Source organism: Lutra lutra, chromosome 1 (assembly GCF_902655055.1).
Source record: "Lutra lutra chromosome 1, mLutLut1.2, whole genome shotgun sequence".
Lineage (NCBI taxonomy): Eukaryota > Metazoa > Chordata > Mammalia > Carnivora > Mustelidae > Lutra > Lutra lutra.
Window position 1 is genome coordinate 96292804 of NC_062278.1, and position 13062 is coordinate 96305865.

General features: G+C 40.0%; 1 protein-coding gene across 12 annotated transcripts in view; it reads right to left on the reverse strand.

Moving 5' to 3' along the window:
• The window catches only part of TNIK (TRAF2 and NCK interacting kinase), a 385411-nt gene that overhangs the window by 133617 nt on the left and 238732 nt on the right, over window positions 1-13062 (reverse strand). For all 12 annotated transcript variants that reach the window (XM_047730493.1, XM_047730479.1, XM_047730473.1 and 9 more), the window contains exon 4: window positions 9512-9637. In XM_047730493.1, coding sequence (XP_047586449.1) covers window positions 9512-9637 — 126 coding nt within the window. The remainder of the gene's footprint in view (window positions 1-9511; window positions 9638-13062) is intronic.

The following is a 13062-nucleotide window of genomic DNA, read 5'->3' on the forward strand; positions in this document are numbered from 1 at the left end:
TGATTAGTTCTCCCCAAAGGTTACTAGTCAGTCAGTCACCCACACAAATAACTGACTACTAACAGATCCCTTCTTTTTTATAGGAAAAGGAGGGACAAGAGACAGGCGAGAGGAAGAAGAGGAGGGAGCAGGAAGTCGAAGGTCCGCCTAAAATGAGAGACGTCTGAACGCAGGAACTGAAGGAGTACTCTAAGAAAAGGGTAGGAAAGATAAACATCCAAGAATTCACAGCTCTGCAAAAGATCAGCTCATTGACCTTGAAGGCCCAGAAACATCAGTAAGGCACAAGATATTTTTATCATGTGTGGCCGGCAATAGCCACAGATCTCAACTGCACGGTTTACGAAAGTGTAAACAAAACCAGTACTTTGTTATATAGAATGCTGCCTCACTTGCCAGAGGTAGTTTAAAGTCCCACAAGATCAAACACATGTGTATAAAAGTACAAGAATTGAAGGCACACCTATGAACATATTTATCATTTAAATCTACTTCTGTAAAGGTAAGGTAAAACTGTTGGGAATTTCAAATTTGAAAAAGCAACCTAAATAATCCTTTGCATTCATTTTTAAACTGGCACGTATTTGAAAGAAAAAAAAATTCTTTTGGCGTCTATATATTTTTAGACTTGAAAGAAAAGTGCTTGAACTATAAATTCTAAGTTTTCCAAAGATTAAAAAATTGAGTCCCCAGGACGTGAAGTGTCCCCAAACTTTGTTGATATAGTTTCTGGATAATGAACAACTTTATAACTGAGAATGACAATGGCAGTTATATGGAGCCAAATGGTATTTTTAGCCACAAGAAGCCACTAGAAAGGCTCCAATATCAATGGTCACTGGTCATCAGGTCTAAGGAGAGAGTGTCTCACAGTCAGCACAGCGGTATTCAAGGAATGAGGGACGTTAGTTGCATCATGTATTTGATTTCCGGTGCTCAGATTTCTCAGTATGCATGCAAGATCTGTTGGAGATTTTTCCTGTTAGGAGTAAAGCATTATATGTCCATTCTGGGACCCGCTCACAGAAACTAACCTTATTAAGGCTATAAGAAATGTTTAGCTCTGCTGGTCAGAATGTTATACCCAATAGAAGAACGTGGGGAGTGGATGGGAAAGCAAGCTTTCAAACAAGTAAAAATAGGAAAAGAATATAAAATACTAGCCTTAGAGGATTTATGATTAAACAACTTCATGGCTGAGGATTTGAGAAGCACAGACCTCAGCTCAGAATTCATCTAGAAAAGGAACTGGAGGTTTGTGTAGCCCAATAGTGGAATAACTTTGGGCACACAGAAGTCTTCCTTCTGCTTGGGTGGAAAGCAGTTTAAGCACAGTTCAAATGAAAGTCACTGGGATAAAAGAAAAAATCATTTGTATATTCTTGTCACGGAATCACCCACCATTAATTCATAAAAATGGTTCTTTTAAAGCTGAACTCAGGCCCTATTGCAATGTATTAAATTAGGAATGGCTTTTCTCTCTGTTTATACCTAAGTAGCATAGCCTGTCTCATAGGTCATGCAATAGGGCAGCTCTGAGTCTGGTAACATGGTTACAATCACTCCTCCTAATATTTTAGGCACTCCTTCTCTAATTACCAAAGTTAGCCTTTCAAAAATTTCTACTCAAAAAAAAAATAAGATTCAGTCCCTTCTTCAGACAAATGACCTGGGTTCTACATATATGAAGAGGGGAGTTCTTTAGTTATATAAGTGACAGATACTGATTAAAACAAGGTGGTAAAAAAGTAAAGAAAAGGAAAAAAAAAAACCTCATTTCTAATACATAGAACTCAAAAAAGAGAAATTTTAAATTGTTCGAAAGATTCAGCTGCAGGTGGCTTGAATTTTTAATAATGCTACCCACAGCATTTAAATCTTAAAACAACCAACAGTGCAAGCAGGCCTGATCTTTTGCCAGACAGGATGCCACGGCAAATGTAAACTATACTAGACCTAGGTTTGGGGGTGGTGGCCAACATCACGGAAGATTCTAGAAGGGTTCTCATGGGTACATCTTGGTATCTTATCCCCAGATGACGTTATGCAGGAGCTCGACAAGTAATGTCAATGCATGAAGCTGAGCATGTGTGGAAGGCCACAGGGAGCACTGGGACCTCTGTCCAAACTGGAGTGGGCATGTGATCCTCAAACAGCTCACACATCCTGTGGCTACTGGGGGTTTCAAGCCCAGCATTCCTGTATCATCCTATTTTTCAAAACTGCTCAAGGAATCCAGACTTTTGTGTGAAAGTGTCTGATATTTTTCTAATGTTGGCATAATTAAAACACCACCACCTTATGCGAATCAAACTAAATACATTCACTTGGACAGTATTTAGCCACTGGGCTGCTAATTTGAAAACCCAGACCTACCCTAACATTGCTTTTTTTCTTTTTTTTTTAAGATTTTCATTTATTTTTTTGAGAGAGAGAAAGATGGAGAAAGACAAAGGGAGAAAGAGAGAACGAGCGGGAGGTGGCGCAGAGGAAGAAGCAGACTCCCCGTTGAGCAGAGAGCCTGACTCAGGACTCCCTCTGAGGACCCTGCGATCATGACCTAAGTGAAAAGCTGACACTTAACTGACTGAGCCACTCAGGTGCCCCTGCCATTTTTCTTTAAGTTACTATTTTTATGGCGCGCCTGGGTGGTTCAGTGGGTTAAAGCCTCTGCCATCGGCTCAGATCATGATCCCAGGGTCCTGGGATCGAGCCCCACACTGGGCTCTCTGCTCGGCAGGGAGCCTGCCTCCCCATCTCTCTCTGCCTGCTACATCTCTCTCTGCTACATCTGCTCTCTGCCTACTTGTGATCTCTGTCTGTCAAATAAATAAATAAAATCTTAAAAAAAAGTTACCGTTTTTATAAGGAAGAAACGGAATGTCAGAGATGCTGCCTGTGCTATTATTAGAACCCAGGTCTCTGTATTCCAGGTCAGGTTTCAGCCCATTGCTACAATGTCCCCAAAATGCATTCCCCATAATTTGTGAACTCTTAGCACTGCAAGGCAATACTGTTGCAATCTAAGGAATGGCTTATGGAGACTCTGCAGTACAGAAATCTGGTGTCTTACTATTTTACTCCCCTGCATTTTCCAAAGCTAGTCAGAAATGTATTATATTTGGGGTGCCTGAGTGGCTCAGTGGGTTAAGCCTCTGCCTTTGGCTCAGGTCATGATCTCAGGGTCCTGGGATCGAGTCCCGCATCAGGCTGTCTGCTCAGTGGGGAGCCTGTTTCCCCCTCTTTCTCTGCCTGCCTCTCTGCCTACTTGTGCTCTCTCTCTCTGTCAAATAAATAAAATCTTTTAAAAAAGGGATGTATTATTTTTATAAGATAGTCTAGCCCTGTGATTGTGGCGGTATCAGAAGAGAGATAAAAATATGCGTGATTTCACTTTCTAATGTCAGAGAAATTGGTGCACTTCATGGATGCTACTCGTCGCTCACACCCGGTGCCTGAATGGTATGCAGCAGAATGGAGAGCGGCTCCCTACCAAGGCAAAGCAGATTGAGATGGCCGTGTCGTGTGACAGAGCTTGCTTGTTTCCAAGAGATCAGAATCTTTATTGAAAGTGCTCCCTTTTTTGATTTCCGGTTCAGGCCCACAGCAGTTGATAAAGTAGAATTACTTAGCCATTATCAGAAGTAGTTGTATTTCCGCAAAGAGATGGTACTAAACAAGAATTTATCACTACAACAAGACTGATCGAAATCGCACAGATTATAATTCAATCAGACACCTAAAACAGCACACATATTGGCTGGTAGGCTGTGTGCAAAACCTCTAGCCACAACAAAAGAAACAACTGGGGGTTATTCCACAGAGTCTGAATACTGGGAATAAATGTTATTCGCAAGTGGTGTTTTGGGTGGCCACAGGTTATGTCTCTATATAATTCGCAGTAACATTTTATATAAATGCAATCCTAACAGAATGCCGTTAGTCCAAAGAGTCAACTCTCTGTGACCTTTCCCGGCAGGTTTAATGTACTGTTCCACGCATATTTCCCAGACTTCACATCAGTCTTATTAGTAACTAGCTGGTCCTCCTACCCTCTTTGAAAACTGGGGAACTGAGGAATGAAAAAGGTTAGAGGTGAAGTCAAAATAATTGAAACCCAAAGCCTCAGTCCTATTTGGAACACCAACTTTTGATATCAAAACTATTTTTTGCAATTAAAAAAAAAAAAAAGAATGTAGAACTCAAGGGCTCGATTCTACCAGCGGACAGCCTGGGGTTGGCTAACCTGCTGGCTTTATCCCCCACCAGCTGGGAGACCCTGGGCAGATTTCCTAACTTCTCTGAGCCAAATTTCCTTGTCTGTAAAGTGGAAATAATGATACTATCTAATTCGTAGAGTGGCTGTAAATGTCTGATGATATGACAATGCAAAAACACAAAAACTTGGCATGTGATAAGCAAGCAATAAATATTACCTGCTACTGTTATTCTTAACCTGGAATGGCTCGAATTTAGTGAGTCAGAGGTCTTGGAATAACTACACACTACCATATCCTATAATCAAGTTTCCACCAATATTGTAATCTGGTATTGATTTCCTAATTATTATGTTTCTATTCTGCCTTGACTTTTCCAAGATCTCCCTTAGTTTGTTGTCAAATAGTAAGAGCACAACTAGAAAAAGATGATGCTCTTGCCCTCGGAGGCATTTCATGGCTTTGTATTTTCATCTCCAGTGACACAGAAGCTAACACGGGAATGGACAGACCAGTCCTCTGCAGGAGCACCAACTGATAAATGCTAGGTTCTCTGTCTTCCAAGCAGAACATGAGGCCCGTAATGTTTAATCACAGGTGGGAAAATGGAATGTGAAGGCCTGGGTCCTCTCACGGGGCCTGGGTTTGGGCGGGATCACTACTTGCAGATGTCCCCTTCTTGAAGTTGGCAAAGCAGACATCTTTCCCATGGTCTAGAAGGCCCTGTGTGATCTGGCCCCATGTCTCATCTCCCCATGTTTCTGGTCACATCACTCCCATTGTTATTCTCAGAAAACACCCAGTTTGGAAGGCCCTTCTGTGAGTTATCTACCATGGGGCTACCCTCTGCCTGCAACCCTATCGATCTTCCCCTGCTCTACGGGTCAGCGGCAGCATCTTCTGCAGTTTTCTTACTAATTATGTACATTGTCTGTAGTAGGAGGATAAGCTACATGTAAGTAGGGGCTTCCTCCGATGTTGTTCACTGATAGAGCCTAAGTGCTCAGAAGAGGTCCTTGTGCTAACAAGCGCTCACTATATGTTTGTGGGATGAATGAATGGGTGGATGGTGAATGAATAAATGAACATATACTCATGGAGACTCTGGATTCCCAACAGCCACCGCTGTCTTCATGGAAGGAGCAACTGGCGAACGCGAGAACTGGCGGGTAGCAACAGGTACCAGGGGTAAAAAGCTCCCATTCGCTCCATGCAGATGCAAATAGGCATGCTGCTTTCTCCCAGTGCCAGCTGGAAAATGGACTGCGGGTTTCGCTTATTTAAAAAAAACATAAAACAAACTTCCAGGGCCTTTCCCAGCACTTCAGGCCAAGCTAAACCGTCATAATTCAGGACGCCTGCATTCATCCACTAATGAGCTTTGAGGCCCTGGGAAAGTCAATGAACTTCATGGGTCCCCAGCAAATGAAAGGACAACTAATTTTCTTTCCAACTTAAAAAATCACAGCCTCAGGAAAAGGGTAAAAACCAGTCAATCCCTGCTTGACCACTCCTTTCTTCCCTTCAACCAATGATTTCCAAATAAATAGGAGGTTTTAACAATTCACTCTCACAAGAAAACCGATCCATCTCATGAAAGAAATGATATTACTAGTGGGGTGTGACTCAGCTTGTATTCCTGCAGGTGATTCCTGAAGGTGATGGCTCCAGAGCCACATTTATGCTTTCTTTTCCCTGGGAACCATGCCCCTGACCAAACCAAACACGTCTCTCCCGAGAGGGCTCCAATAGCTATCATTCTCCACTTGTTACCTGCTGAAACTTATGGTGATATGGGGTCACTGCTAAAAAGCTAGATTCTTGATGATGTAGAAGTCCTTTAAGGAACACAGATATATTCCAAATTGCATCATCTCATCATTTCTGTTGAATCCAGAGGCCACAGGTAAACTGAGCTTTCCGAGTACCGGTAGAAATCTGCTTTGTACCAATACTATTAGCAACCAAGTTTGCAGAAATGATGATCACTTTCCTTTACAGACCAACTATTTTCTTGCCATTGTACACCTAGCACTTTCCTAGCACTGAGGACACTGAGATGCAAACCACACCATCCTCGTCCTCAGGGAGCTAACTGTCTATGAGGAATAAAGATAGCCCCAAGAGAAACAAAAAAAGAAGGAAGAGAAATGGCTCTCATGTTCAAGTTAAAAGAATGTTTAGAAGAAAAAAAAAGTAGACATAAAAAAAAGTTCTCAAAAATTAAATTACTGAAATGACTACCAAGATAAAAAATATCTTCAACACCATTGGTATGTATTATTCTAGACAACCCACCATTTATATATATAGGTGGGCAGATACATTTTTTCCCTTTTCTTCCATTTTTTCACAAAAATGAAAATGTGTTTTATCTAATCACAGCATTTTTTAAATGGATTAAAAATCCATTAAAAATGGATTATAGGGCTGCCTGGGTGGCTCAGTGGGTTAAGCCTCTGCCTTCAACTCAGGTCCTGATCTCAGGGTTCTGGGATCAAGTCCCACATCAGGCTCTCTACTAGGCAGGGAGCCTGCCTCCTCCTCTCTCTCTCTTTTTCTCTCTCTCTCTACTTGTGATCTCTCTCTCTGTCAAATAAATAAAATCTTTAAAAAAAAATACCCATTATAATAGTTAATTGTTTATCCATTATAAATATAAATCTACAGCATTTTAACTGGCTGATATGTCCTTTCATAGTGTCCTTCAATGGACTTACTTTAAGCAATTACCTATTGGTTAACTTCTACATACATCTTGATGTAGTTGCCCAAATATTTATTTAGGATACATTCTTTTATATCTGTGTGTTTATCCACAGGTATTCCCAATTGTCCTTGAGTAAAGAGAGTACCAACCTCCAATCTCCATTTCCATAAATAGGGGGTGTAAGAGTCCATTCTGTGTATAGCATTTAAAAAAAAAAATCATTGCCAATCTACAAGTTAAGAAATAATGTTTAATTCTTGTTTTCTTTTGCATTTATGTTCTTGGTATGATTCCATTTTGAGAACATCTTTATAGATAATTGATATTTCTTACTTTGTTGATCGTTGTCTTGTTCTTAACTCAATCTTTCTCTTAGTCTCATATTTTACTATTGATTTATAAAAATTCTCCATCTCTAAAGGCTACTAAATTCTGTCTCATCATATACCAAATGGATATTTTTCCTAAATCAGTTATCTGCATTTTTATTTTGTTTATTATTATTATTATTATTATTTTTGTAATGGGAAACTTTAAGAAATGTATATGGGCAAGTTCATCAAAATTCTGTTTTGTGGATATGCCCTTGCATATATGCCCTCATATATCTTTCTTTAGTATTTTACAGTTACAACTATTTTTCCTACTACTTTTACATTTTGAATTTTCACATTTACACCTACATTTAAGAGGGCATGATTAAAATCTTACTATAACTATTTCAGAAATCACATAAGAATATATAAAATCAAAGTGATCATACAAAAAGGGTTTATTTACCCAAAAATACTTTTTTAATTCTAAATTTAAAGACAGGACTTATTGGGGAAAAAATAACCAGCAGCTCTTTTCACTTCTAAAGATTGTAATATTCAATTATCAAATGACATGAAAATCTTGTTATTTTTCTGAGCTAACATTATTATATTCCTTTTGGTCACTAACTCTATTCACTGTGTATGTTTTATCTCCTCAGCTGGACCACAAATATCTTTTGCATTAAGAGAGTAGACTGAGGGACGCCTGGGTGGCTCAGTTGGTTAAGCAGCTGCCTTCAGCTCAGGTCATGATCCCAGCGTCCTGGGATCGAGTCCCACATCAGGTTCCTTGCTCAGCAGGAAGCCTGCTTCTCCCTCTGCCTCTGCCTGCCACTCTATCTGCCTGTGCTCACTCTTGCTCTCTCTCTTTGACAAATAAATAAATAAAATCTTAAAAAAAAAAAGATAAGTGATTCTCAGTAAGAATACATATAGGTGGAAGATTTAATTCTAAAAAAAAAAAAAAAGAGAGTAGACTGAGATTCTTCAATATATTATCCATGAAATAGTAGTCATGGGATCCACACAATTTAATATATAATTTGGCATATAGTAAGCTCTGTCTAATTAAATAAATTTTGTGTGTCAGACACATATTAAGAACTCTGGAAAATGAATAAGAGGATAAGTGGTTAAAAGGATATTTTTAAAATAATTAATCCCACAGCAACATATGGGACGAATAGAGATTCAAGATAGAGAGAGACAGATAGATCAAGTAGAAGTGTACAGCAAAATCTAGGCTTCCACTGAATAGGCCCACTAGCCTGAGGGACTAAGAGTGAGTAAAAGTTCCATGGACAGTAATCAGGAAGATGAGAAGAAAAGCAATCTGTGCAGGGCAAGGAGGGGAGCAGTGTTTTTGGTATCAGATGTACTGACTCTACTTTCAGAGGGGCAGACTGTCAAAAATACAGGACTGGGACACACAGCTAATGGGAAAGGAAAGCAACCTATGAGAGTACTTACACAGTTTCACACTGTCTTAGGTATTTCACTCACAGAACTGGAATTTAAATTTCAGTCACCCACACATTAGTGATAGGCAAGGAAAAAGACTCCCAGAGCTTGGTTAGATCATGGCTCTGCCATTTCTAGCTACAAAGACCTTAGGGCAATTTACTTACCATCTTTGTACACCTAAGTTTTGTCATCTAAGAAATGAGGAAATAAAAATATCTCCCTCAAAGAGCTGGAATAAATGATATAATACATAAAAAGCGAATAGCATGATGCCTAAAATATAATTAAAACTCAATAAAGGTACTAACTAGTGGAAAAACCAGAGAACTTAACAACTTGCTCTAGTGATGGTCTACATTAAGGGATAAAGGATAAAGATACTTAAAGATGGAGGGGCACTTAGGAGGCTCAGTCTGTTAGATGTCTGACCCATGGTTTCGGCTCAGGTCATGATCTCGGGGTCACAAGATCAAGCCCTGTGTCAGGCTCCACACACAGCATAGAGTCTGCCTGAGGATCTCTCTCTCCTTCTCCCTCTGTCCCTCCCCAGCTTGCCCACACATGCACTCACTCTCTCTGTCTCTAAATAAATAAATAAAATCTTTAAAAAAAAAAAAAGATGCTTAAAAGTTGGAGAGGTATATAGGGAAATGGGAAAACCCTTGAAAACACAATGTTATGGAAATCATGGGGCTAAGAGCTTCAAAGAAGTAGTTAATTAATCCAATGTGAGGATAGACGAATGAACCATTTGGCCCTGGTTGTTCTTCATGTAAAAAGCAAATCTGGATCACACTACATACCCAAAGTTGGTCATCCATGCCTGGTGGGTTCTTTTTGATAAAAGCACCATAGTAAGTAGCAATATTCCGGTGATGAGAATATTTCTTCAACATGTTAATTTCTTGTTTGATTTCCTCCTCTTCATCCTGTATTAGAATAAAAATATTCTGTCATGAAAATCTGTTGTCCTTAGTTGGATTTTGTTTTTTTATCACCATCCATATCAACTACGTAATAAATTCTTTCTTAAGTTTTTTTCTTTTGGGGGTGCCTGGGTGGCTCAGTCATTAAGCATTTGCCTTTGGCTGGGATCATGATCCCAGGGTCTTAGGATTGAGCCCCACTTTGGGCTCCCTGCTCAGCAGAGAGCCTGCTTCTCCCTCTCCCACTCCCACTCCCCCTGCTTGTGTTCCCTCACTCGCTGTGTGTCTCTCAAATAAATAAATAAATAAATATTTTTTTTCCTTCTGTGGTTGTAAACACATATTATTATATAACTTGACTTTCTCTCTTGACTACAAGGAAAAAAATTATAAGACAACAAACTGGCAATCTAAGAGGGTCTTCTCTTTGTACAGCAAACAGGCATAGCATACAACCTGCTAGAAAAAGAAATTGCATCCTTTGACCTGGAAAAGATCAAGGTAGACAGACCATTGAGATAAAATTCACTCTCGGCTTCCGGGAACTATGTCCACTGAGTACCTACCACTGATCATATCTGGTAGAGGAAAGATTGGGGAAAGGAAAAAAAAAATACAGTCTCTGAGATTTAAAATTTGTAAGGTTCATTTTCTTTGAAGCCTACTTTTATTGAAGTAACTGACTGAAGATGATGAAAGTGAGATGGGAAAGGGAGCGAGGGTAGTTCCCTAGATCTGAGGAAGTTCACAAAACAGGAGTACTCATCTCACTTTCAGGAAACTAAACATAAAAAGAAAGGAGGAATGTGGTAGTGCCATGGATGTGAAAAGGGCTAACTCTCCTACAGACTAAGTTTCCTGATATTCAAGTCTCATTCATTCTGAATTTCAATTTGGAGTCCATCACCTTGGGCCACTTTAGGGAGCCCTAGCATTACCATCGGGAGTGCGCATGTGCTCTCCCATAATTTGATTTTGATATGTACACATTAGTTGGACCATAAACCAGTATTTTATTTTAGAGATTGGTGGAAAAAAATTCCATCCCAGGAGAGTTGCTTTAGATGCAGAGGTAGCAACAGTGATCTCTGCATGTAGATTGCTATATGACCTTTACCTGAAAGGCTGCCCATGCTGTGTCCCTGTCTGTCCCCTTCCATCTTGGGCTGCTCAGCCTCACTTCAGTGTCTACGGTGTCATGCCCTTCTGGGGTCTTCCATGGAATATTTTCCCCTTCCTCGTCTTCACATAATTTTTATTCATTATTCCTACTGACTTTATATGACCTCCTTAGGATGTCTTCCCTAATTCTCTCAGGCCATGTCAAGTCCCCATCTCACCCCTCATTGCTTTATCATATCTACTCCCTACATTTAACACTTGCACCATATTGGTCTTGGTACGGAGATAAGTCATAATTGCTCTTTTACTCGACTCTCTTCTCCATGGATTGTAAGCCCTCCTCTGCCTTCAGGTCTCTGTTCCAGAGTCCCTTCCCCAGCAAAGCTCCCTGATCTGTCTCACTTGGTTTAAGCCTCATGGATCATCACGTGTCTCTCCCTTTGTGGCACCTTTCCACATTTATCCCTCTGACCATTTGATCAAACTCTCTCTTCCCCCATCAGCCCATAATAACTGTAAATACAGGAATGGTGCCTGCTTTTGCTCTTTGTAACATGCCCTGCACCAGGCAAAATGCCTGTGAGGAAACATGAATAAAAGAATGAACACCTGCGAAAGGCGAGCTGCTTACAGCAGCGTTAGTGGGGCTTGAAAGGAAATGGTAAGAATGAGATGAGAAGAATGGTGAAATGCTGACATTTCCTGACCATGCAAAAATAAGTTTCAGCGAAAAACAATGGAGATTTGCCAACCTAGGAGAACCAAACATGTTACACATCACATGGGTTAACAAAATTGAAGACTAGGTGATCTCAAAATAGAATTTACAACCGGGGTGCTGAGCTGAGGAGAAGCATGTGGCCTTCACGGTGAGGAGGGGAGTTGAGGAGGGAGGCAATGGCATACTGCTGATCACTGGGTTCTTTCCTGCAACTATCAGAAACTACCTATGCCTTCGCTATTGGCCTGGGGAGGGACTGACCTTCACGGACCTTCCACTTGGCAAAGGGTCCCCACAGCACACCTCAGATGTCTTAATGTGGTGCATAGTGAGCTATTTTAAACCTACCATGTAGGGCCAAATTATTGTGGACAAATGCAGGATGTGAGCGGTACTTTGGGGAAGCCTAAACAGAAGGGGAGAAAACAGACCTGAGGGTTTCTGTGGGCAGCCTGGTATCGACAGCTGCTTCCATTAAAGAGGCAACTACATGAGGCAATAAAACACCCTTCTCTCTCCCATGGCAGCCTGCTGGTCTCACCTTCAGTCATTCTTAGCAACAAGTTGGTTCTACAAGAATTACTGCCGGCCTTCTAAGTTCTCAAGAGGATGGAGGGTAATGTGGGAGAATCCACTGGGTGGGGAGTGTAGTGTCTTAGAAAAAGTTTACTGTACTATTAATAAAATAAGAATTTGTGAAACAGTTAAATAACAGTATAATTCAATATATAGTTAAATCCAAAATAAATAGTATTCAAGAACAGAATGAAGGCAGCAGCTCTCTATCACTTTGCAAAGGTAAACTGAGTCAATATGAAAATGAAGAAAGCATAGGCACTGAGTCAAAAAAATGAGGGTGGGCAGGTGGGGTGTATGTTCTCTTTGGGCTCCATGATCTTAGGAAAGTAACCTACCTTTTACAATGTCAGTTTTCTCTTCTATAATTAGATAGAGATTTTATAATAGAATTTTTTTATAAGCCACAGTCTTTTGTGATATTTGAATGAAGTATGTGAAAGTTATAAAGTGTAATACAAAATAAACATTATTTTTAATCTTGTCAACCAAAAAATTAAAAAAATAACAACAGTGGAAGAGCACGAATGGAGGTATCTTGAATTTTAATTTAAATTGCATGGTTTCCAAACACAATTACAGAACCACCGTGGGTCATTGCTATGTAGCTCTAGCATAGAACCTTGATCTTGATCTTGTAAGTAGGCATGCATTTTATTGGGCTACTATTTATCCCAATTTCTAGTCTAGGGCAGTGGTGGCAGCAAGTTAGCAGTATTGACAGGGACACACTTACTAGTAATTACAGGAACTTATTTATCCACTCGACAAGCAGTCTACCCTCTCACAACATGGCTATTGAAAAGCATGAGTTACAATGCTTTCAAAAAGACAAAGACAACAACAGAGGCTATAGTTAGATTACAAAGTTCTAAGAGAAGGATGTCTTCTGTTTTGTAAATGGATTATTATGTCTTTTTTTTTTTTAAGATTTTATTTATTTATTTGACAGACAGAGATCACAAGTAGGCAGAGAGGCAGGCAGAGAGAGAGGAAGGGAAGCAGGCTC